This window comes from Ornithorhynchus anatinus, chromosome 20 (assembly GCF_004115215.2).
Source record: "Ornithorhynchus anatinus isolate Pmale09 chromosome 20, mOrnAna1.pri.v4, whole genome shotgun sequence".
In the NCBI taxonomy this organism is placed as follows: domain Eukaryota; kingdom Metazoa; phylum Chordata; class Mammalia; order Monotremata; family Ornithorhynchidae; genus Ornithorhynchus; species Ornithorhynchus anatinus.
The window spans coordinates 8,448,377-8,474,718 of record NC_041747.1 but is presented as its reverse complement, the minus strand read 5'-3'; the positions used below and the strand labels follow the sequence as shown (position 1 = coordinate 8,474,718).

At 42.5% G+C, this 26,342-nt stretch overlaps 1 protein-coding gene across 8 annotated transcripts in view; it reads right to left on the bottom strand.

The window, feature by feature from the left end:
• Nucleotides 1–26,342, bottom strand: part of CAB39L (calcium binding protein 39 like) — an 85,565-nt gene that overhangs the window by 8,284 nt on the left and 50,939 nt on the right. For all 8 annotated transcript variants that reach the window (XM_039914966.1, XM_029048007.2, XM_039914967.1 and 5 more), the window contains 5 exons: nt 26,010–26,174; nt 19,188–19,306; nt 13,254–13,422; nt 6,770–6,829; nt 2,321–2,386 (listed from right to left, as the gene is read on the bottom strand). In XM_039914966.1, coding sequence (XP_039770900.1) covers nt 2,321–2,386; nt 6,770–6,829; nt 13,254–13,422; nt 19,188–19,306; nt 26,010–26,174 — 579 coding nt within the window. The remainder of the gene's footprint in view (nt 1–2,320; nt 2,387–6,769; nt 6,830–13,253; nt 13,423–19,187; nt 19,307–26,009; nt 26,175–26,342) is intronic.

Genomic DNA, 26,342 nt, shown 5'->3' with positions numbered 1-26,342 from the left:
CAACAACAAAATAAAATATAAAATGAATTGTTATACCTTGCAACTCTATCCCTCTGAATCATCTAAAAATGCTGACACACTTTTCTGTCAATCAGCCCTACGGGAATGAGACTCTCCTAATACATGTCTCTCCAGGAGATTTGAGGAGGATCTGGAATCTTGGGGAGGGGAGGGAGAGAGGAGGTGAGAGAGCAAGGGGTGGGAATGGGGGGTGGGGGGAAGTTAATGACGTTAAGCAGCTCTTAACTTTGTGATAGTAGTGGTTCCAGGGATAATGGGAGTGGTGCTTCTCCAATGGGGCTGGAGCTACTAAGGGTCTTACTTCCTGTGAATACCTCAGCCTACTTAAGGCCCAATAAATTGCCTGAACTTTTAACCCCCGCCTGGGTGTGGCCCTGAAGTATGAGCACTATTAGCTCTGTTAACAACTCTCCACCCAGAGGTTGCTTGTCAAGCCCTAGAGGCCCACTGGAGGATGCCAACCCTTCAGGCAAGGTACCACCCTAAGCCAGATGGCTCTGTGCCACGTCAAGCCCTTATTGTTTCCCCGTTTCTCTCCCTTCACAAAGCCTTTATATCTGCCATCGACTCATTCATCTCTCATGCCCTGCCTGAAACCTTCTAAACGACCATTCTTTTCCCTCTTTGTTCTGTCAATTGCTGTGGGTACAGAGAGGGTACAGGGGTGCTGAAAAACACCAACAGCAGTATTGGGCTTCTTACCTATAAAGAGAGTAGGTGGCACTACCACCTTGAAGACCTTGATTTTGGTCAGGGGCTTTTATGCCTCCACACAGCCTGTTCCCTGTTTGACACTCTTCCAAAGACACTCTGATAATCTCTAATAGAGTCATCTGGGATACTGTGCTGCTGATGTAGCAAAATCCCATTAAGACTTTGAGCCCTGCCTAACAGATGGAGATTGGAGGTTTCCCTGAGGCAGGAAAGCAAAAGACTTTTCCAGGTTAAGCAGCTCCTGGATGACTGTTTCAAAAAGGCTTTTGAAAGAGACACCCAACCTGTTCAATACCTTCAAGAACCCCCTGTCACACTGGCCTTTGAACCCAAACTACTCATTCATAACAGCAGAAAGACAACTGAGCATTTCAAACATCCCACCACCTCCAGAAGCTGTCCCTTGACTAACTGGAAAGGAAAGATGATGACCCTCCCTAGACTGTAAGCTCCTTATAGGTATAGAACGTGTCTATAAACTCTTCTGCACTGTACTCTCCCAAGTGCTTAGTACAGTAAGCACATGGTAAGTGTTCAGGAGATATCATTGATTCTGCTGGACCCACCCATTCTAAATAACTCCTTCCCTCATCACCCCAAATTGTTCAGGTCCCTTTTTTGATGGATTAAGCCTGTTCTCCCTCCCACTTAGATTTGTTGGACTGTGTGTTCAACATGATTAATTCTATCTACCCCAGCTCTTAGAACAGTGCTTGATGCAGAGTAAGCATTTAGCAAATAATAATATCACTAATATTATTAATAATCATAATGTAAACATTTATTTCATTTGTTTTCAATAATCTACATGACCTTTAAAAATCTGCCCCAACAAGGCTGTCTCAGACCATAAGCAGGCAGCAATGATGCCTGCTTCCTTTGCTTGATCCAGGAGCTAAAAGAGCACCTGTTCTCACAGGCTTGTAACGATGAGGTGCCGCATACTTCCCCTACCTTGTCTATCACTGATTCAAGCTAAAATCTTTGTCAGAGGCCTGACTTACTGCTGATGCCATAGGCTTTCGCCCATCCAAGCCCAGCTTAAAAGGCTTAGTTTAACTAAAGACCCTTTGTCGGAACCAATTCTGCTTCAAGTTACCCTGGGGGAAATAGGGGGAAAAAAATTTAAAAATTCCCACCAATTCTCCCTTTTCTTACCACAGCATATTCATTTCCATAGTCTGAACAATCTCACCTCATTCAACAGAAAAGATTTCAAAGGAGAACATGAGCAGAACTTCTAGAAAAATTCCCTTGTCGGCTATGAACTATCATCAAAAATAACACTATTTAAATTTGATTGCTCCAGTATTTGTATATAGCTGGCCGTTGTGTTAAAAGAAGTCACTGAAGGGGGAATTCACATATGGGTGGGTGTTCAGGTGGTGGGGGGGAGGGGGAGTGTGTGTGTGTGTGTGTGTGTGTGAGATACTTGTAAAAACTCATGTTTTGGGAAGTGCTTGATTTTTAAATATTTCCCCATTCACTGTTAATATTTGTCATTTCCCCCGAACCTGCTTTGAGAGAGGTTCCATATTTAATGTTAAAGCAAAGATATGTTGAAAATAAAGAAGTATGACATTACCTTCAAAGACTGTCTCTTCGTTACATAATTCTCTGAATGAAGCAATTTTTCATAATCTTCAAAAATCTAAGGAAAAATTCAGACAATATTAAGCCATGGATGGGATGAAATATTCTCCCCTCCCCTAATAATAATGTTGGTATTTGTTCAGCGCTTACTATGTGCAGAGCACTGTTCTAAGCGCTGGGGTAGACACAGGGGAATCAGGTTGTCCCACGTGGGGCTCACAGTCTTAATCCCCATTTTACAGATGAGGTAACTGAGGCACAGAGAAGTTAAGTGACTTGCCCAAAGTCACACAGCTGACAAATGGCCGAGCCGGGATTTGAACCCATGACCTCTGACTCCAAAGCCCGTGCTCTTTCCACTGAGCCACGCTGCTCCCCTGTACTGTTCTTAGCCCCAGTAAGTTTATAGTGACCATAGCGGCAATTCTTCAGCACTGGGAACCTGGGCCCTGGAGCACCTCTCTGTATGTGATTGTCTGTTTTCCCCTTAGAACCCAGAGGCACCAACACACAGGTCATCCTATTGCTCTTTACTAAGGGCAAGGAGTTTAAATCGTTCGAATGGAACATGACCATTTATCAATTTATACAGTCTGCTGGGTTGGAAATAGTGATAGACCAGGCAATTCTCCCAAGTTGATTTGTTGAATTTGAAAAACTACAAGTTTTCCTCAGAACCCAATTAGAGGAAAATAACAAATTATTCAGAATTCATGATTTCTCCCAGAGCCAGCCAGGCTAGAAAAACTCAATTATCCAATACAACAGTGAATTTAGTGAGTCTGCTGCTCCAATAAAAGGGGTCACAGAGTCTGAATAACTAAGTTTTCGGCACACTCAAGAGTTCACACATTTGAGGGGTCTTTTTGGCAATTGTAGAGTCACACCTATGATACCTAAATAAACCATACACTGAAAGTAGTTTTCATAGAAAAAGAAGCTGTTCCTGTTTTTTTCTTTCTTCCTTCCTCTTTCTCTCTCTCCCCCCTCCCCTCCTCCCTCTCCCCCCTCCCCTCCTCCCTCTCCCCCCACCTCCTTGTCTCCTAATATGCATATGGAGGGAATTTAATGAACTTGCTTTCCCTACCACCTGGGGATTTTGTGAAAACAAAAAGCGGTAAGTTATGGGAAAGGACTTCCTTCTTCCTACTCTATGCTTCCTTCTATCTGCTTTTCTTCCCTGCTACATTATACGCTTCTTGAGGGGAGGGGTCAAGTCTTCTAATTCTACTGAGCTTTCCCAAGTGCTTAGTACAGGGCTCTGCATACAGTAGGTGCTCAATAAATATTCTTGATGGAAAAACCGTGAACACTATACAAATTACAAGGGATAAAGAGTCTGCCTGTAGTCCAGCACCATCTCCCACTAGACAGCCCAGGCCATCTGCCCTGCGGTGGCACCAAACCTTCCAGCCCCAGATGAGGGGCATCAACTCCTTCCCAGTTCTCCCTGGGAGGAAGCAAAGCTAGGTGGGAAAAACAAAACTACTTCCACTGCTGGTAAAAGGTCCGAAATAGTGCCTTGAACCTGCGACTATTTCCTCCCTCACTCTTCTCTGGTTTGATCTTTTTACCCATCTGTTTCTTCATATGACTGCACGGGCAAAAAGGTTAAGGAAAGTGACCCACCCCGAAGTATACCGACACACTGATTTGGAGAGGAAGGCTGGAGGGTGGGAACAGAGCCTTGAAGGCAAAACCAGAGCAGGCAGCTCAGGCCCTTCAGAAAGCTCCCACCTTTAAGTAGGATCATGCTTAATGAGAAATATATTTATTCTTGGGAAACAGCCCTGAAGCCAGAAGGCTTAAGTGAGGGTGTCTTGGGAAGATGAGGGGGGTCTAAGTCTTGGCAGTCCTAATACAAGTGACTGCTTTACTACACTGTAAGGTTAGGTTCCGTTTCAGGAAAGTGATTTTAAAATACCCCAAAATAAACATAAAAATGGAGAGCCCAACTAAATGTCTTATTTGAATAATTATTTACCTAAAATCTCTTTCCATGCAAATTGGCAGGTACCCAGCCAACTGATATAACTTCTTGCCAATGTGAAATTCATTATTTCTTCTGGCTTTGATCTGTTTTCAGGTTAAATACAATTTGTTATGTTTGCCTGGCTTGTGTTTGCCTAATGGCTGTAGGCATACGAACTAGTTGGATATGTACTTCACAAGGGGCAAGTTTCTGAATGTTTGTTGAATTTCTATAAACTCAGTAAATAAATAAGCTGAAAAAAATGAATGCTTCCTTGTGCAAAGTTCTTAGTCCCTCTATTATAGACTGTCCCAGAACATGAAACACTCACCTTGTATCTCATTCCAGTATGAGTCAGTAAAAGTATATATTCTTTTTTTAAAAAAAATTTTTTTAGTCTTATTTTAGGATTCATGGCCTTAATTTGTTGGAAAACCCCATCTTCTAGCAATGGTCCAATATTCGCAGGCCATCTCACTTAGAACCCTCTTTATTTTCTGGCAAGATATGCATACATGGGGCCTCTTAGACTTTTAGTAAAAACTCTTTCAGTCTAAGGCAGAAAATAACTCAGCTCAAGAATCATTGAGGGAAAAAAAATGAAGTCTGAGGAAGACAAAACAAAGACAATTCGATTCCTTCTTGAAAATGAAGTGCCCGCTAAGACCCAGTTCGGCCCGATGCCTTTAATCCCTCCCGAGACTTGTGGCTGCCCTGGCATGAAGGAGGTCCTCGGGAAATCAGATATTCTACCTTTATGGTTTAGTTTAGTTTCCTGCCAGGATGGTTCCAATTCATTCCACTGGGTGAAACCGAGCCAGCTCCCCACTGCTTGGGGCAAGGGGGTAATGCATGTTTACTTATTCAGATACACATCCTTAAACAGTTCCCTGCAAATGCGGATGTATCGTTGGGGTATTTTTTTCCCCACAGACTTACATGCAATTAGTTAGGTTCTGTTCCAGACCCAGCGAGCCCTCAAGATAAGTAGAAATGACACTATGATCACTCACTGCCACCCTCTTCCCTTCAATATTCCTCCCACCACTGTTCCTCAGTTGCAAGGCAATTCCGGGGAAGCAGTGGGCACTCTTCCAAGGGGAAGGTGGCCTCATGAGGCTCTGACTGTGACAGAATGGAACAATAAGGTGGCGACTGAGTCCATCCCACTCCTGCCCCCATAATCCTCTCTGCAGATCTAGATCTGACCCAAGGATCTGAGTGGAATTTTCCACTAAGCATGGCAGCCGGAGAAACACCTCTGGGGGCCCATGTAGGTCTTTAAAAGCTTAAGCACAAGGCTCTGGGAGCCTCTCCTAAACTCTGCTACATTTAGACTAACCACATTACTTTCTATTGAAAACTGAGGTATTTCGACACCTGGGGGTGAGGTTGAAATATGTGGGATTAAAAATTCTTGATTCTGAGTTGTCTTTATTGTAAGTTCCATAGTTCTTAGAGACCTAAATTTATTCACTCATTAGCTTCTGTATAAAAATCACTGTACTGAGCACACAGACGCCTAAAATAAAGGACCCATTCTCTGCCCTCAAGGATCTTACAATCTAATGGTGAAGGCAAGCAGGCACAATTGTGCAGGGAACAGGAGGAAAAACATATATACAAATGGCAACAACAAAAGCACGCCAAAAAAATGAATAACTTACAGTATTCACATAAGTGTTACAGGTGCATGAAATGACCAAAGGCACTGGGGATTAATCAAGGCGGCCTCCGGAGGAAGTGGCTTTTCAAGAGGGTTTTTTAATTGGGGAGAGAGGTGGTCTGGCGAAGTTGAAATTTTATGCAATGGGTTGGAGACAGGAGAATAGAAAACGTGGCACACTTAAAATTTTTGATTAAGAGTGAAGTAATATGAACTGAGATGGACCAGATAAGGGAACAGCAAAAAGGTAAGAAGGAGTGATCCTATGGAGAGCCTTGAAGCCAATAATTAAGAGTTTCTTGACATCTTGATGGACATTTTTGAAGATCGGAGTAATGTATTCTCGATAATGCTTTAGAAAGATGATCCGAGCTGCTGAGTCTAAGCTGGACAGAAGTAGGGAGACACTAAAGGAAAATGATGTAGTAATCCATCTGGGAGATAGTGACGGTTTGACTTAAGATGGTGGCCATATGTTCAGTGAGGAATGTAGGGCTCTGGGAAATATGATAGAGGAAAACCTAGTAGGGTATGGAGACAAGCTGCACGTGGGAGGTTCAAAATAAGCACTTGCTGAGCACATACCCGCCTGGAAATGGAAGGAGGTGCAAAATAGGCTAACCACTTTAATCAGGCCCTCCCATTTCTGGGCATTTGGCCATTTTCCCTAAAATGACTGGGTCCATATGCAAAAATTAAGTCCTGTCCCAGCTAAACCATGCAGGGGATGGAATGGTCCAAGTGATACTCACTGGGATACACTAAAAACCTCTGCCTAAGATTTTAAAATAATTCTTACTTACTGTGTCATAATTTTGTTCTAGGAAATCTGCCACCAACACTTTGTGTCTTGTTAGCAAGTCCTGGAAAAGCAACAGACAGGAGGAAAAAAAAATGTGAGTGTGTCTGACATTTTACAGGTTTGCTGTCTCCTTCCCTGATGCTAACAGCCTGTCAGACTTTCCAACTGCAAAGGTTTAGGAACATTTCAAGGCGAGCATTCCTTATAAAATTATTTCCAGTGCAGAGTTCAGAGAGAGAGAGAATGCACTATAAAATATTAACTGCCATTTTGATTGGAGCCTTTCAGATGTTGAAAAAAAAAAGTAGAAGTAAACTGCACCCAGACAACATGGCTTTTGAGATAGCTCGTTCCACAAGAGAGATAACATCTAAAATATTAATCAAGTGTATAATAAATATACAACAGAGATGGATACATTCATTAAAACCTTAGGGAGCCTTCCTTTTTAGGAGCCAGTATTCATTTCTGAAATGAAATTTCAAACGGGATGGGGTGCTGCACTAAACCTTTGAGAAAGAGCAGAAATATTAGTTCTTTTCCTGGTTTCGTGAGAAAATGAATTCCTTCTCATTGTCTCTCCTTTTGCCTCTCTTCTTCTCACCCTATGATTTTCTCCAATTGTTCTCTCTTGGCTACACTGTTCCTCTGGCCTTGAGCTCCTTGGGGAAAAGGCTGAGGTCTTTGTGAGGAGGGTACAGCAGGCCTGGGTCTGGAGACTTCTGCAGCACTGTAGGACTTGAGTGGTGCATTAGGAGAGGGGAAGGGATGCTGATGTCAACAGTGCCTTGCTCCTTCTCTTCTACCCCTGCCCCCAGATCACACGTCCCTCAACTCTCCCCAGTGATTCTTTTAGAACCCTGCTCCTCAGTTAAGCAGCAGTACCCTTGAGGTTCAGGATGGTATATTAGTGCTGGTGGCAGGAAGATTCTGCTCTCCTCTCCACCTCGAGGCCATTTCTCTTCCCCTTCTAGAGTGGATGACAGGGATCCATTTTATGACTGCAAGAGCACTGGGTCCGTGGTAAAACGCGTCTTCCCCATTTTGACTGTGAGCCCATCATTGGGCTGGGATGGTCTCTATCTGTTGCCGCATTGTACATTCCAAGCGCTTAGTACAGTGCTCTGCACAGTCAGCGCTCAATAAATACTACTGAATTAATGAATGGTAAAGGAAGTGGCTGCAGCTCCCTTAAAGGGGCCCTTGATAAGGTTTAAGAACTGGTTTACGTGAAGGTGGGAGGTGGGGGGAAGACTGGGTAAGGGTGATGCTTATGAACAGAGGTGCACAAGCAGTGAACGTGTGCTGAGGGTGCAAGGAGAATACGGGCATGTGCGTGGGAATTAATTAGCAATGGAACTTGAGCACCTTGTTGAGCTGGCAACGCACCATACTAAGCACATGGGAAAGCACAACAGAATCACAAAATACATTTGGTGGTACAGCACGTGTGTGTTCCTAACCACCAAACCAGAGCAAAGCAAAACAAGCAAAGGGGAACGAGGGCTGTTCCTGCTGGCCACTTTTCATGGACTCCTTCCCACTTCTGTCGGTTCCAAGAGCTTCCCAAGTCCATCCTTTCTCCTCGGACACCAAAGGCAGAGTGGAAGATCTTAGTTCCCGAAGGGCGGGTGCTCCCTACTGAGTTTGCCAGGGAATCCTCGGTGGGGGAAGGGGAGGGGGGGAGGGATAAAGGGAGGGAGGAGAGGTTTTTCCCTATCAGGGCTTGAACAGTGTGACAGTAGTGTAAACTCACTGTGGACAGGGGACGTATCTACCAAGTCTTGTTACAATGGATTCTCTCACGTGCTCAGTACAGTGTTCTGCACACAGTAAGCACTCAGTACATAAGATTGACTGATTGACTGATAGAAAGAGGGCAGGAGGGAAAAGGGTGGCTTAATGGCCTGGGCTAGGGGTCCACAGGTTTTTTCCACTCCAGTATACACACAGGATAATAATTAAAGATTCCTTATTGTTGGAGGCAGGCAGGAGTGGGGAGTGTTTTTATGTGAGACTATTTTAAGCCATGAAAAACTCAATTCTACAAAATGGCTGCCCCAATTTTTGATCTTTTAAATGAGGCCATTATTAAAAACATTTTAAAATGGAGATAGCAAAATAGGCCTGGGAACTATGAATATTAACATTCTCTAAAAGAATTAAAGACACTTTGAGCCAGTGGACAAATGGGAAGAGATTAGCGGACAAAATGAAACCTTTCACTGCACAACTCCTGCAAATCACCTATTACTTGTTTTGTGACCCACAGGAAATCAATCAATAGGGGGATGAAGGTGAATTTGGTCTGCCCACACCTTAGCCGTATCCTCATTCCAATCCAATGTCTTAGTGTAAATCTGCCTTATTCCACTTTGTTGGTTGCCATGGCTAAATCCCCACATGTTAAGCACCTGGCAAAATTTAATTAAAAAACCCAACGTAATATCATCAAAAATTCCATTTTTTTCTCTGGTATTCTTAAACTTTAATACATTTAATTACAATCTCTGTAGGAAACAGGGGTTTGTTCTCGAGTCACCCAACCCAGTCCACCTACACAAACAATCCGATCGAGGCTGAGAGGAAAAGATTTAAGATTAAGTGCAATATTCCAGCCGGTGAAAATGGTAATCATATCTATTTTCATGATCCTGAACTTTAATTTCAAATTTAAAATGACTTGCCTACTCTTTTGCCATCATTTACTGCCATACTTTTATTTTTTAATCACTTCTTTCTGCCCAGTCAATATGTTTGGAAATCAAATTTATAGCATGTCAAAATGTTGATATTTAGAAAATTCACATTTAGGCCTTTAAAAAAATTAAGTTGGTGCAGCCAACCAGATGGAAAAAGATGCTGCTTGGCTGTGCCACCCCTATGATGTCTTCCTTCAGACGCCACCCAGCTTTTCCCTCTCCTACAGAGATTTAAAGGAATCTCTTGTGGACAGTTGTTTTTTATGGTATTTGTTAAGTGTTTACTATAATAATAATATTACTTTTTAAGCACTTAATATATGCTAAGCACTGCTGTAAGCACTGAGGTAGATACAAGTTAATCAGGTTGGACACAGTCCCTGTCCCACCAAGGGCTCACAGTCTTAATTCCCATTTTACAGATGAGGCAACTGAGGCCCAGAAGTGAAGTAACTTGCCCAAGGTCACACAGCAGACAAGTAGTGGGGCCAGGATTAGATTCCAAATCTTTCTCATTCCCCAGGCCCGTGCTCTTCCACTAGGACATGCTGCTTCTCAGCATAGTTGGTCTGGGGTAGTAGAATCAGATATCTTGCTCTAAGCATAGATGATCACCAATTTTAGGCCCCTCATCCACCAACTAAAAGCCCCTTGGGAAGGATGGGGCAGGGAGGAGGGAAGGGACAGGCACTATGTCTAACTCCCACTGCACGTTCTTTCCCATTGCTTGGTATAGTGCTCTGTATACAGTAAGCACTTAATAAATATTAACTACTACTGCTCCCCAAAATTCATGATGCTGTGTGACTTTGGGCAAGTCACTTAACTTCTCTGTGCCTCAGATACGTCATCTGTAAAATGGGGATTAAAACTGTGAGCATCACGTGGGACAATCTGATCACCCTGTATCCCCCCAGTGCTTAGAACAGTGCTTTGCACATAGTAAGCGCTTAAATACCACCACCACCACCACCAGGATGGCCTTTGCTACAAGAGAGCCACTTCTTCCACTTCCCTCCCCCTCTTCCTATAACGACTGGAATGCCCACTTCCCAACAACTTCCAGCATGGCCTTCACGATGGGACACGGCTCCCCTGGTCATTTCAGAAGGTAGCGAGTGGCTGAGCGGTGGGGGCTCCTCGAGAGCATTCTGGGAACCCCTGCCATCTGCTGACACCAAGCCACAGAGACCTTGTCACTGTGCCCCAGAACCTAAGGCTGGGCTTCCATCACCCACATTGTGGCAGAGGGTCCTCTGACATCCAGAGCCACTCGAGGGGCTTGCATGGGCACCATCCGGGTGGCGGAGATGGCATGGGACAACAGGCCTATAGTCTCCTTATGTTAGGTGGCCCAATACTTCTCCATGTTTTACTTCTCTTCGGTCGAAAGTACCATAGAGCACAAGTGTTGCAGTCCCTCTCTGCTGGGGGGGAAAAGGCTCTCGACGTTCAGCAACCCATCAGGCAAAGGCTGAAGAGCGTCTGAGAAGGAAGGTGGAAAACTGGAGGGCTTCTCAGGAAAAATTATTCCCAAAAATCTTTATGAAAAAAATAAAAATATATTCATCTTTGGAAAAACGTAAAAATGCTGCCTGCTATTCTTGGGGAGGTAGCTCTGGATTGTACTTCTACAGTGCTGCTTGGGCAAAATTTAACTGGTGAATTTGGAAATACCTACTTGGTTCTTAAAATAAAACCACTAGAAAAGTTATATATTTATATAATTATTGAGTATCACAGCACCGAATTGGAAACAGCAAAGTGGGGCGACAAATCAAAAGAATATGAGTATTTCTGGTTATTCAGAACTGGAAATGGGTTGTACCACAACTCCCATTTAGGCTAATATACACTCAAAAATTAAATATGTTCTCAACTAAATATTTTGAAAATCTATGAAAAACTCTTGGTATCAAAATGAACCCGGAAAGCATATGATTTTTCTCTCTCCATTTGAATTGGTTCTAATGATTTCTGACTTCTCTGGCCACATAGCTCATTAGGTCTTTGAGAGGAAAGACATAAGTTGTTTCCATGACAGCAAAATACCATTTAATAGGAAAAAACGTGATGTCTATATTTAGACAAATATTTCCACAGGTACTTAAGCAACAGTGATTCAACAGAATAGAAATGAAATATTCTGAAACTTTTCTTAATTAAGAGCTGGGCATTAGTGTCCCATAGTCAAAGCCTATTTCTCTTAAAACTGGATCAGTTTGTGGCTGACCACCTCATTTGGTTTTATTTGAGATGATTTTCAGGCCCATATATGTAAGAGGCTCAGCAATCTGGATGAACTGAGGCACCGTCCATTTTGAATCAAGAAGTGTGTTTTACTGGCTGGAGAATACAATAGGAGAAATAGTAGAAACAGTATTTATTGAGGGTCTCCTGAACACAGTACCATAGGCTCTGCTCAGCATAGGGCCACTTTAATCCTTGGATCAATGGGGGCAGGGGTGCTGCCCTGTGGCTCCCCATCAGAGCCCTGACAGGAGGATGTCCCCCACTCTCCTTTCTCCACTTAGTTTTACTTTTGTCACCCTTGTTGATCTGGGCTAAAAATGGCTCAGACAATATAGGGAAAAGTAATGGGATGAGCAGGATGTGGTCTAGAACATTTTCCAGAGATTGTGAGGGGGCAAGCCTGGGTCAGGGGTGCTGATCCAGGCCCCCAGTGCCTGGGGCCTCCTTTAATCTGGCCAGAGATAAATGAAATGGAAAAAAAAAAGATTCTAAGATTCAGGACTTCATTCTGACTTCTGTGATAAAGGGTATCCCTTTTCCTTCCCAGAAGGGACAATTCCATTCCCTTTTCTACATTGATTTTTAAAATCTCATGGATTCAAGAGATGTGAACTGCAAAATGTCTCTCCTGCTTGGGTAAAACTTTCCTCCTTGCTTTTAAATATTGCAATCATATTAAGATGAGCTTGGAAATGCATTGTTACAATTGACTGCAAAAGTACATGGCAAGTGACAGCTCATCATTATCCCCCAATAATTTTTCTTTTCTAATTATTCTTATTCATTGTATGCTTAGTGAAACACCAAAAAAAATTCTCACTGTCTCTCCTGTTGATTATAGGGTCCTAGACAATACTGTTATACTTTGGAGGCTTGTGAAACAGCCAGAATGGTGAATGTTACAGACAGTATTTTAAAGAGATGACAGACAAATTATTTGCCTGGCCCTTGATTTCTGACTTTTAATCTGTGCTTGGTTCACTGGATTGTTCTCCCTCTCTGGGTTCCAGCAGGTCTTTTGTGACATTACTTGTGCGAAATTGGTAGTAACTGTCAAGTTTCTCTGCTTGAGAAGCTACAAGTTTTGGGTTTTTTGTCCCCCTCATGTTAAAACAATTCTTTGCCTCTTTTAGAGGCTCTTAGTTGTCCTGAGAGAATCTGAATCTAAAAATTAGAGATGATGAACTATTCTCCCTATCATAATGAAAGAACTACATAATAAGCAGTTTATTTTGAAAAATGAAGGTGTTCTTATGTTTTCACATCCCTTTTCCAGAATTTTATCCTGACAGCATCCCTGTGAGTTAGGAAGAGGCAGGAATAGTTATCTCCATTTGACAGATGGAAAAACACAAAGAGGTTAAGTGATTTGGCCAAAGTCCCCCCAGCAGACCAGAAGCAAAGCTGGACTAGAATCCAGGTCTCCTAATTCTCAGCCATGTGCTCTTGCCCCTTAGACCTCGCTGCCTGTAGAGTATTCCATGTTTGGAAGCCACACTATTAATAATCTGGAATCTTAGAGTAATTTACCTTAAATGTAGCAAAGGCATCTGAAGCAATGTCAAATGTTGACAATTCCACATATTTGAAAAATTCTCTAAACTGGTCGGAAAACAGGATGATTTTGGCAAGTGGCTCATGTCGAATAGATTCTCTCAGCATAATCCCACAGCGTAAGGCAACCTGTGGTGCTTCATAGCTAAAATGCCAAAAAGAACGAAAGAGTGATTTTAATAATAAAAAAACCCAGCAACTCAATACTGTTAATTACCAAAACACAAGAGAGGATGGGCTTAAAAATAATCCAACACATTCTAATGACTAAAGCTTTAACAAATAATTCTGGTCACAGAATAAAAATCAGACTATACATATTTGTCAGGAAATAATCCAAAACTAGCAAGAGATGGTGGGGGCATGGTAAAGCTATCATATCTCTAATTCTGAAAAGACCACTAAAATTCTCTTATGTTAGACCAAGTGCTGAAAAGTCACGTTTACAATGAAACCATGGTTGCATTTATGAACGGATAAGAATTCAAGAGAAATGGATAAGTGATAGCCACTCAAAGGATGATAAACTCTAATCTCAGCAATGCCCAGCTGCCAACTCCGCAGAAAGTGATAAAAAGAAAAGAACAAAGGGAGATTTTGTTGAAAAAAATTTGGAAAGTGAGCAGAGTATCCAAAGAGCACATGAACAAAAACTGATACAACAAAGTTCCTCTGTTAAATTATTGTGATTCCATTTATTAAGTACTTACTATGTATCAAGCACTATTCTAAGAGCTGGGGTAGATTCTCCCATCCCCCTCTCCACACAAACAATTTAATATCTCTCTTGCATAAATACCATAAAGGCTCACAAAGACATTTCCTCCACATAAATATAAATCCCTCAGTCCTCTGAAGAGTGCTTTCTTAGATGGCGGTTTTGCTGGAGAGATAATTTGTACTGGCAGGGTAAAAAGAGGATATCCACAAAGTACCATCTGTACTGTAATTGAGCAGGCCTTACAAAATCGCTGGGAATTTTTCCATTTAGAAGTGTATACCAAAATTGCATATTTCAGAGCATCAGCTGGAGCAGCTGATTTAATGGACAATGATATACGTAAAACAAATCAAACCTCAAGCTGTTGTGTCAGTCACTACAACCTACTGGTAAAACCTTGGGCAACACAGTACTTGGAAAAAAAATTGTGCATTCTTCATTTTAAGATCATTGTTGTTTTCAATAAAGGCAAACTTCCAAAAGCAGGAGGAAAAAGAGCATGTTGGTGGAGACTTAAAGGGAGACTCTTGTTTCTTTCTTGGTGCTGCATTTTCACAGCAATTTATTAAATACCATCAGTTAATATTTATGGAGCACCTACTACTGACCCTATATTAGAAACTATAAAGATTATAATAAAGAAATGTCTAGATACCAAAAAAAAATGACACCTTCCCAGAAGAATTTGCATTGTAGCCCTGCCACTATTGCATTCTGATCAAAACCAGTTCTCCGACTATAAAATATAGAAGACGACCAATGGCAGTCCTCTTTGGTTTATCCAAGGGAGACGTCCAGGGGACCGCCCCCCCGTTAGCTTATCATTTGGGTGTAGGGCAAGATGTGGGTTGGAGTGGAGCAGGGCACTGCCTTTATGCTTGTGGTGGGCCTGTTCATAGACAATGGAGCTGACACTCCATAATTCCAACCACAGCTCCCCTTTGCCACCTTCTGAGACATCCTCAGAATAAGTGTTCCCAGAGACTGTGGATCCTTCCAGTTCCCAGAGGTTGATTCAATCAGCCAATGATATTTACTAAGTACTTACTGTGTGTAGAGCACTGTATTAAGCACTTGGTTGATAATAACAGATTTGGCAGACCTGATTCCTGCCCACAAGGAGCTTACAGTCAAGAGGGGGAGACAGATATTAAAATAAACTGTGGATATGTACTTAAGTGGCTATAGAGCTGAGGGTGGAGTGACTCTGAAGTGCTTAAAGGGTAGAGATCCAAGTGCAAACATAGCACAGAAAGGAGAGGAAGTACGGGAATTGCCCATTAATACGAGACATAGATCTGCTTTGAAATGATATCTGGGGGGAGAGGAGGGAGGCTGCTCTTCCCTCTGCAGACCCAGAGGGAGCATCACTGTGTCCTCTGGAGCCACGGGAGAAGGGTAGCTGTCCCCTAAAGAATAGACTGACTATTAAGGAACTAGATATTTCCCAGCACCATTTGTCTTCTGAAGAGTGATGGGAATATTTATCTCTAAGGATGATCCGATCACTGTGTAAGATGCAATTTGAGGTTCGGCATGTCCAAAAACTCCAAACCAGGTATGTAGTTGGGGGCAAGGGGAGAAAGACAGGAGGGAAGCTTGAGGACAATGCCTCTCCCCCCAGCCCCTGGCAACTGACCTCTCCTTGGCGTCTGAAAAGGCACCCAGGTCCCAGGCATGAGAAGGGCTATTTTTTGAGGCATAAAGACCATGGCTGTAGGTGCCCAGGACATTCCTAGATCCCTTTCTGAGCCTGAGGCAAGGACATAATGTAAGAGGATGAAGCCTGAGAAACTGAAGGCCAGGCTAACTGAAAGGAGAGGGTTGCAAGGGAGCCAAGGAATAACAATAATGAAAATAATAATAGCATTTGTTAAGTACCTACTATGTGTTCAAACACTGTTCCAAGAACTGGGGAAGATAATCATGGTGGAGACAGTCACTATCCCAAAGGAGGGAGGACAGTTAGTGAATCCCCATTTTATGAATGCAGAAACTGAAACACAGAGAAGTTAAGTGACCTGCCTAAGATCACACAGCAGGCAATTGACAGAGCCAGGATTAGAGCCCAAGTCCTCTGACTCCCAGGCCCATGCTCTTTCCACTAAGCCATGCTGGTTCTCTGGGAGAGGAAGTGGTGGACAAAAAGAAGGAGGGGGGGAGAAAAGGTGAAATAGGGAAAGATGATTAGTGGAAAGGGAGAATCCAAAAGTTAAGAGCCATGATTTCAACTAGCAATTCAACCAGAGTGATTGTTACCAAGGAGCTGGCTGGGAGACATGGGGAGGAATCTTCTCATTTGTCAACAGAGCTCACATTATGCAGTGAAAAAATGACCTTTGTTATTACTGCCGGGAACAAACTATGTCAGGGACGACTGGAAATTTTGTGTACAATGCCATTCAGAGAACACTGAGCCTCCTTTGCTGGTCCCTCATGATTTCCTGTTTTTCTGGGTAAAAATATGAAGCATTTTGGAAGAGACCAGATTTCATCAAGCTGCAAAATCTGGATGTTATTGCAGAATCGGGCCCAGTTCTTCCCAGGGAGGTTCCTTCCACTGCACAACTGCTGGGATGATTCTGGACTCTGTTACCATTTGCTCATTCTCAGTAAAACCCCTAAAGAAAATGCCCTTAAAAGCAACACCCCCCCCCGCAAAAAAACCTAGAGCAATATAAGGCTGCCTCACTGCCCAACACTTATGCATGAGGTAGATGGGAAGTGTAAAGCAGAATGTAATTCTCCCTAACTCAAACTCTATATGAAAACTTAAGCCTGATAAATAATTTAGAGAGAAAAGCAGATACAGTAAGTGCACTAAAATTTACAATTGGCACACTAAATTACAAAGCATTCTAAACCAGAAGATTGATGCCTCTGGTTGTGGAAAAACATAGCAGCTCTGGGGCACATCAATTCTAGCATGCTTCTACGGCACATTAACACACACTATCCTCTACTTAAAAAAAATGAACAAACTGTAGGAGGGGCTGGATTCTCTGGACAGGGAATGTGTCTTGTGCCTCTGTTGTACTTCCCAAGTGCTTAGAAAAAGGCATTCAGTAGGTGCTCAACAAATACCACTGCTATTAAACCCATTCCAGAAAACAATTATCTGGATCATCCCCATTCTGTGGGAATCAAGGTCACCTGGATTACTTCTTAAAGCTGGGGAGAATTCTGGGATGTTTCTGGACTGGCTATATAGCTTCCTAGGTGAGTCCCAAAGATATTATGGACCAAGAGATAAGCTTAGAAGCCAGCCACAAGCTTTGAAATCTTTGCCACTTCATCCACAGAGGTGGCCTGGGCTGAATCCAATCTGATTAACTTGTATCTAACCCAGTGTTCTGTAGAGTGCCTGCCATATAAAAAGCATTTGAAGTATATACGTATATACGTTTGTGTATATGTGTGTGTATATATATATATATATACACTTTTTTTTTAAAAAAAAAGGAAGTGCTGGGGAGCTTCTCAGGTTGGCACCGGGATTTTTGAGACCCCTGGATCACCTGTAGCATTATTTTTGCCCGTGTGGTCACAGAGTTTTAGGAGACTTGGGTTCTAGTCCCTACTCTGTCCAAGGCTGTTGTGTGACTTCAGACAAGCCACTTAGAAGTAATTATCATTACTATTATTATTACTATGGTATGCATGGGTCTGGGAATCAGAAGGACCTGGGTTCTAATCCCAACTCCCCAACTTGTCTGCTGTGTGACTTTGGGCAAGTCACTTAATTTATCTGTGCCTCAGTTAGCTCTTCTGTAAAATGGGGATTAAGATTGTGAGCCCCATGCAGGACAGAGCCTGTGTCCAACCTTAATATCTTGTATATACTCCAGCACTTACAATAGTGCTTAGGACATGGTAAGTGTTTAACAAATACCATAAAAAACAAAAACAAAAAAACCCACAACAACAATAAAAAGTATTATGTGCCAAACACTGTACTGACTGCTAGATACACACTGATCAGATCAGACACAGTCCCTGTTCCATATGGGGTTCCTCTCAGCGTCAAAATTAGAGAGGGAACAGTTTTTAATCCCCATTTTAGAGATGAGAAAACTAATGAACAGAGAAGTTTAATAACTTGTCCAAGGTCACACAGCAGGCAAATGGAAAAGCTGGGATTAGAACCTAAATCATCTGACTCCCATGCCCACGCTCTTTCTATTAGGCAACACTGCCTGTCTGGCCCTCAATTTCATTACTCACAAAATGGAACTAATAATCTCTATGAGGTACAGAAAGACAGCTCATTTGTGAGGACACAATAAGAAGACTGGTGGAAAGTGCTTTGAAAAAGTGAAAGTGCTCTACAATTTTGATTTTATTAGTATTATTATTACAGTTTATTTGGGACCCACCAGGCCCAAAAGCTCTGGGACCCAGGAATGTACACATTGACCCAGGACCTGCCAGCAATATTTCTGGCCAATGACCCCTCTGAACGTGGGAGGTACACTAGAATAAGTGTCAAGGTCCCCAGAGTGCTGCTTCTACTATTTCCCATGTACTTCTAGTCTCTGGACAAAAATGATCCAGAATATCTGGAGACGGTTGAGGTCCTATGCTATTTAGAGTCAGACATAAGCTAGAGTTAAAAAGTCCAAAATCTGGATCCTTTTTAGAGGGTGCAAAAACTGTCCAGTGGGTTTTACACTGGCAAATTAAATTGCTAAACTGTTTGGTGTCCTTAGGCTTGGCATGTGACAGTCAGAGGCACTGAAAATTTGGAGAGCAACCCTTCCCCATATTCCTCCAGCTGGGTTCGTTCTGGGGTACCCCGGGGGTTCAGACAGACTTGGGAAGGGGAGGAGAGTGGAACATGGAGACAGGGACCCAAACCACCTAGGTGGAATGTGGAAGATGGGGACACATGACGGAGGTGGGTGGAGAAGGAAAACAAAATCTGGAGAGGAGGTCAAGCTAGGGCAAAGCAAGAGAGGCAAGAAGAGGAAAACAGCCCAGAAAATGTAACAGCTGGAGCCCTGGGAAGTGGGTAACAACAGATCAGGGAGAACAGAGTTCCACTTCGGTCCGCACGCTAACTCATTTCCAAAAATGGAATTTGGCTACATTTCAAATGGGGCAAAATACATCACACAAAATTCAAGACCAACACTTTCCAACCCAATTTTCTCAGTGGAAATCACGCTCAGCTTGAAACAGATACCTACCCTTTAAGAAGCATAAACAGGATGTGAGGGTGGGCACTGATGTATTCCACTGTGGGGCTTCTAGTGCCAATCTGCCTCCTCAAGATGTTGTTAAATATCTGGGTTACATCTTTTTTGCCCTGTTAGGAAATAAAAACATGTGGTCTTGATGTGCTAAAACATTAAGGAATTTCTTACTTATCAGGCATCTACAACAAACCAAGTTCTCCCAAACAGAGTAGGATGATCCCTATCCAGAGAACTTACCAATTAAATGTGACAAAAGCTGTATATGCACAGAGTGCCATAGAGGCAAATGTAAAAGATAAGAGATTATTGGATCTTTTCTTTCACATTTCCTTCTCTCTTGCTCTTTTCACTTTTCAAAGAGAATTATACAGAGCTGATCATTTATGCTGAATATGCACAGATTAGTTTGGGGGAGGAAGTGTAGGAGAAGGCAAAAGAAGAAAAATATGTTGGTTCACAAGAGAGCTGTAAACTGGAGACTGTAAGCTCCTCATGGGCAGGGCTCTGTGTCTACCATCTCATATTGTAGTCTCCCAGCTGTTCCACTAGCTGAGCATTTAACTTGGGTTTGGGGTGACGGGAAGTGAGCTGGAGAAATCTGCTGGAAGTTGACCTTTCCATACAATTGTTATCTATTCTTTGCCCCTCGCCCCTCAGAAATTAATGCCTATGTTCTCCACTAGACTGCAAACTCCTTGCATTCCCCCAAGCACTTAATATAGTGCTCTGCATACAATAGGTACTTGATAAATACTACTGACTGCTTGCAGACACCACTAGAGTAGACCCAGGTGGGGACTCTCAGGACCACAAGGGATGGGAGAGCCATGTCAGGGGTTCACATCCCTCCTCCCCACACTGATAAGGAGAGAGAGAAGTGCTGGGGGGCGGGGCCACTTCTGGCAGAGAAGCAGCCCTGGAAATATTAAGGAGCAGAAGAAAAAAAGAGAAACTGAAAGCCTAGCAGGGTAGATGATAATGCAGAATAAACAAACTGCGCTTTACCATTCCCATCCAATCCCAGTTAAAAAAAAACTGTCCTGCTAGGGTATTTGGCTTACCGCAGCACTAGGTTGAACAGCTGCTCCTTCTCCCCATGCCCTGGCCCCAACCCCAAAGTCAGCAACCCCAGGCAAGGGCACGGATTTGCAAACCTAAAGTTTGCCAAGTCCCACTGTCATGGATTTTAATCTTCTCCCATAATGAACACTTTTACTGAGTGTATGAATATACAGAGATGACCCACTAAGCCAAGATTCACCCCATGTGGGCAGTATGCCTGAAAAGACATAGATGCAGCCAATGCTCCATGCTACACCAAGTGCATGTATGAGCTTAGGTTCTGCTCCGCTGATGCATTTGTCACTTGCACTTTCTGTGGTGGTTTTCAAATCTACCTTTTTGAATCCCAATCTTCCCAAAGGCTCTGCTCAAGAGGAACCATTCCAATCCTGGTAGAAACAAGTTAGGCTGGCCTGTCTACTGCAGTTCACCACTGGGCTGTCCTTGAAGGCACAGAGAATGTCTCCTATAATCACTAGTACTTATTGAGCACTTACTGTTTGCAGAGCACTGTACTAAATACTTGGGAGACTACAATACAGCAGAGTTGGTAAACAGTTCCCCATCCACAGGAGCTTACAGACTAGAGAGGGCAACAGACATTAAAATAAATTACTGATATGTAAGTGCTGCGGGGCGAATATCAAGGATAAAGATCCAAGTGCACAGGTGGCAGAGAAGGGATTGAGAATAGTGGAAATGAGAGCTTACTCGAAGAAAGCCTTTTGGAGGAGATATGATTTTAATAAGGCTTGGAACATGGGGATAGTGGTGGTCTATTGAGTATGAATGGGGAGAGCATTCCAGGCCAGAAGGAGGACACGGGCAAGGGGTCATGGCAAGACAGGCGCAATTGAGGTGCACTGAATAAGTTGGCAACAGAAGAGCAAGCGTGAGGGCTGGGTTGTAGTTGGAAATCAGCAAAGTAGAGTAGGAGGGGTTGAGGTGATTGAGTGCTTTAAGGCCAATGGTAAGGAGTTTCTGTTTGGCGCAGAGGTGGATAGGCAACCAACTGGAGGTTCTTGAGTGGGGAGATGTGGACCAAATTTTTTTACTGAAAAATGATCTAGGCAGTAGAGTGAAGTGTTGGCTGAAGTAGGGTGAAACAGAAGGCAAGGAGGTTGGAGAGAAGGCTGATGCAGAAGTCATGCCAGGTTATGCTAAGTGCTTCCATCAGCGCAGTAGCAAATATTAAGGTCATTCCACAAAACTGAGAGGTGATCAGTGAACAGCCGGTGGGGGGAAAAGAACCATGCAAAACAGTTAAAGAATCTGATTTAGGCAAACCAAAATGTTGGTTTTTCCAAGTTTTCCTATTCAGTTTTCCTTGAAACCTATGCGCAGGCAGCTATGATTTCTCAATTGTTCAATCAAATAAACCCCATTATGGAAGCACTGAAGCCCCTCAGCTGTTTCCCCCAAGGATGTCATCATGAGGCATGATTCAGCAAAGCAAGAAGTGCACCCCTTTCCATTTCCTCAACCCATCCAGTGATCCTCTCTCTGTCAGCACTCCAGCTATTGCCAGGGCATCTCCTCATTACTTTACAAAGCTCTTCCACTGGCAGACCAGTGAAAAATCCATCATGTGACATGAAAAACTTGTTGATCTTAGGACTTTCTTTCTGCTTGCTGCTGCAGTTTTTCCAAGAAATGATCCTGTGTCAATCATACAGGCCCTGCAAGCCTCTGAGATCTTTTCACATAACCTGGAGTGAAGATGTACACCAATTTATGCATCCTAACTCTCACAGATATCAATAATCTATTGATTGAAATTCATTCTTTCTGGGGTGACAGCAGCTAATCAAATGAGACAAATATTAGTTCCCTCTAGACTATAGGCTAATTGTAGGCAGGGAACATGTCTACCAATCCTGTTGTATCGAACTTTCCCAAGCACTTAGGACAGTGCTCTGCACAAAGTAGGTGCTTAATACGATCGATTAATTCAGTCCCTACTTGCTCAATCTTATTGTAGATAATACAGTGCCTGCTGGTGGTGACCCTTAGGTTTCAGTTGGATTATAAACTCCTCAAGGGTAGGGACTACATCCTTTACATCTATTGTAAAGCCCAGTACAGTGCCCTCTCAATGGCAGTGATAATGAATATCAAGTTGGAGAGCAAGAGCAAGAGAGACAGAGTATGTGTATGTTGTGTGCTTACATGAATGTGTGTGTAGCAGGGTCTACGGCAGCAAGAGCATATACACACTCCAGGAGAACGATCATGTCAAGGCAAACATTGGTCTCCAGCCCCCTCAAATCTCCCTCCCCTCTCCCGGCCCCCAAGCTCACCTGCACCTAGATATAAAATCATACATCTTTATAGTCTAGTATAGACTAAATACAATATCAGGTGACAGACATCATTTAGGGAGATCCCATTTGCTCCAGGAGATTTTTCAAGATTTTTTCTGGTCCAGGGTGAGTTCCAAGGGGTCATCCCAATTCAGGCTCTGAATCACATACCTCAAGACAACCCAAGCAGGGCGCATTTCTATGTCCCTTTTATGGCGCCCAAATGAACCTGGCTTTCTAGGACAGCTGGGGACTACTAGATTTATGAGAAACTCCCAAGACATCTCCATTTCCAAGGCCCCAAAGCTTGAACTGAAAAATTTGGCCTTATGCTTCGGGCTTAAGAGTTAGTGGCAACTCTTGCCAAGGTGCCACACCCCACCCAATTTTGCAGCAGACCATAAGGAGATTAACAACATTTTGTGAGAAAATTACTCAACCACTGAGGTCAAAAGCCTCAATATAAACTGGTAGGCTCTTACTGTTGGTTTAAGCCAACGTTTACCAAAACAATTCCCATATTTTATATTTTTAAAAATTCATTTGTATCTTCCAAATTTTCTCTCAAATAAGGTGTGGATCAACTATTTTAAAAAGCGGTTGGAGGCTAGTTAAATACAAAGTCTCTGTAGCAACTTTGTATCTGAAGCGAGCCCTAAATTTCTTTGGATACCTAAATATTTCAGATTGCTGAGTGGAGAGATGGGGGTAGTGTAACTGACTCAGCAGAGAGTTTCAGGACAGTTCCCGGGAGATCCTCTCCGACTCCCGAGGGGAAGGAACAGGTTTTTAACTCACTCCATAGTGTCCTTTCACAAACTAAAAATACATTCTGCTATCTTCAGAGATATCTTTTCCCCCTCTGATAATTATCACCCATTTTTGTTGTTGAAACAATAAGTCTCACTTTGTTACCCGGAGGAAAAAATGAACAACCTAAAACAAAAGGTCTTATAAATGGGCTAAGAATCCATTAAAAAGTAATGTAGGCATTGTTATTTTACAACATATTCACCTGGAACCTAAGGTTCAGGGTCTCTCAATTCAATAGCTAGAGTGCAGAAAAGGTGGTTGAGGTGTGGCGATGGATTACAGCGATGAGAACAAACCAGAAAATGGTTTGCTTTCTGCACAATTGCTGGAATTGACCAAATCCCTATTTAATTAAATAGCAGCCTATTATATTAGGTCAGCCATTTCCAAGGATTCAATGATCGTTCCAGCGATGAATCAGTGGTTTGAGAACCAGTTTGCTAGAAGCCCAACCTGAGGTATTCTGCTATTTTCTCCTGAAATATTCATTCAACTCCCTATCTGTTAGCCCCTACTCTTCCCACTATATGTAAATATTTTAAAGTCTGTCACCCCGGTAGATTGTGAGCTCTTTGTGGACAGTGAACACATCTTGGGCTTAATACTGTGCAGTGTACTCAATAGGTGCTCAATAAATAACATTACTACTACTAAGCAGCAGGCTGCGAACTCAAAGACTAGGTCCTGAACATTATTGAGGCTGATATGAGGGAGAAAATTACAAGTAAACTGCTGGTAAGGATTTCCTGGAAACTTGTGTTAGATGGATGACATCTTATTTGATTATAGTGGAAAATGCTTTTAGTTTGGTTACGTGAGCAGCAACGAGTGTTCACTGTTAAAATGGACTGGCAAAAATGGATGGGCTGGGAGACTGAGGAAAGTTCAGAGTTCACATGGAATTCAGAGTTCAGTTGGAATTTCAAGGACTAAAATTATGGCCCTGTACTATGTAATGTTTTAGATTTTATAAGGTTCCAACCTTCCAGAATTGAAGTCACCATAGTCAATTGAATTTATTGAGCCCTAATGGTGAGCACAGTACTGTCCTAAGCACTTGAAAGAGTACAATATAACAGTCAGTAGAATTATACGTTCATTCATTCAATATTTATTGAGTGCTTACTGTGTGTAAACCACTGAACTAAGCACTTGGGACAGTACAACATCAGACACATTCCCTGCCCACAACAAGCTCACAAGTGAATGCAAGTTAGCTTTTTTTTTCCTGAATAAAGAAAACAATCCACTGCAATATTATTTATATCGTAGCTGCAGATGTTAGGGAGCCAAAAAAAACAACAGCAAAAAAACTGAACAACTTCTGGGAAAAGCCACAATGATGTCATTTCTGTCAGTTTCAAGAACAAAAAGATAAAGAAAAAATGCATTTTAAAATCACTCTTTTTTGGAGTTTAAACCACTCTATACTGAAGCTTAATACTACACCATGAATATCAATCATCTTAAAGATCCTAGAGGATGCTTTTCATAGTTTCCTGTGAAATACCACCAGACTGCTTTCACACAGTGTTCCTGTGAGCTGTAGGACTGCAACTCCCTAGAGCTCCAACCAAATTTCACATAGAAGAGAACATTCTTCCATTGCCTTGGCAAACATATGCAAAGGCAGGGTAAGGCCCCTGTGGATAAGGAAAAATATTCTGCTACTGGAGATGGAATCCTAACACAGTGAAGAGAGTTTAGAATTTTTTTTCCACAGTGCTTCACCTAAGGAGTTCCTAGAAAAAAAATCAAAGCAATCATAAGTAGACCCAGCTAATATTACTTTCCAGAATAGGGATTTAGCATTTTAGAGTGTCCTTGCATAATTAGTTAAAATAATGAACTGGATCTTAGGCTTCCCGAAATTCCAAGTTGACTTTCAGCCCACTATACAAAACTCTGTTAGCAGTGAAGGGTTTTGCCAGCTTCACCTGGGCCCTAGGGCTAGGCCAAGCTTCTCTCAGCCTGCTGAAGCTCCTGGGGTGGGGAAGAGCTGTCACCCCTAGTCCAGATTATCTGGGACAAGAAGTTCAACGGTGAGAGTGTGTTCCGGTTGGCGGGGGGTGGGGGGTGAGGGAAAGCAAGGAAGGTTATAATAATAATAATGGCAATTAATTAATAATTAAGCACTTACTCTGTGCCAAGCACTATTCTAGGTGCTGGGGTAGATACATGGTAATCAGGTTGCCCATATGGGGCTCACAATCTTAATCCCCATTTTACAGATGAGGTAACTGAGGCACAGAGAAGTGAAGTGGCTTGCCCAAGGTCACAAAGCAAACAAATGGCAGAGCCAGGATTAGAACCCACAACCTCTGACTCCCAAGCCTGGGCTCTTTCCACTTTTTCTGAGCTTAGGTAATAAATATCCATAATAGATGACTAACTTTGACAACACCCCCAACCAAATTTACTAATAATCATACAAGTACTTTCTCTATTACACTGTCTGTGAAATACTATTCTGCATCTTTCTATTTTCCCAAACGATTTCAGTGGAAATTAGTCTTGGGAAAAATATTTTTTCTGGGCGGTAAGTTAAATTTAGAAAATAAAAATCAATTCAAGGACCCTGTCAAACACACTGAAATGCTGCACACCTCCTAATTTCACAGATAACCCCACTTACCTCAAAATCTATTAGTTGCAAGTCAGCTATCAGGGTCTCCAGCAGGCCGCTATTGTACAGTTCTTGTGCTAACTGAGCCACTGCTTCCGTTGGTGGTTCCTTGTCATTTGTACCACAGAGAATTTCCTTCATTGCTTGCAAGGCCTTTGACACTTCTTCTGAAGCCTAGTGACCAAGTGATGAAACGGTGAAATGAGGGTACAGGCAGGGAATTATCTCAAGCATTTCGATTTTTATGCAAAGCTGATGCTTTAAAAATTATATTCCCTGAGACGTGAAAAATAAGAAAACCTTCGCACAGATAAAATCTAGACCTCTATCTTTATTTCAAAG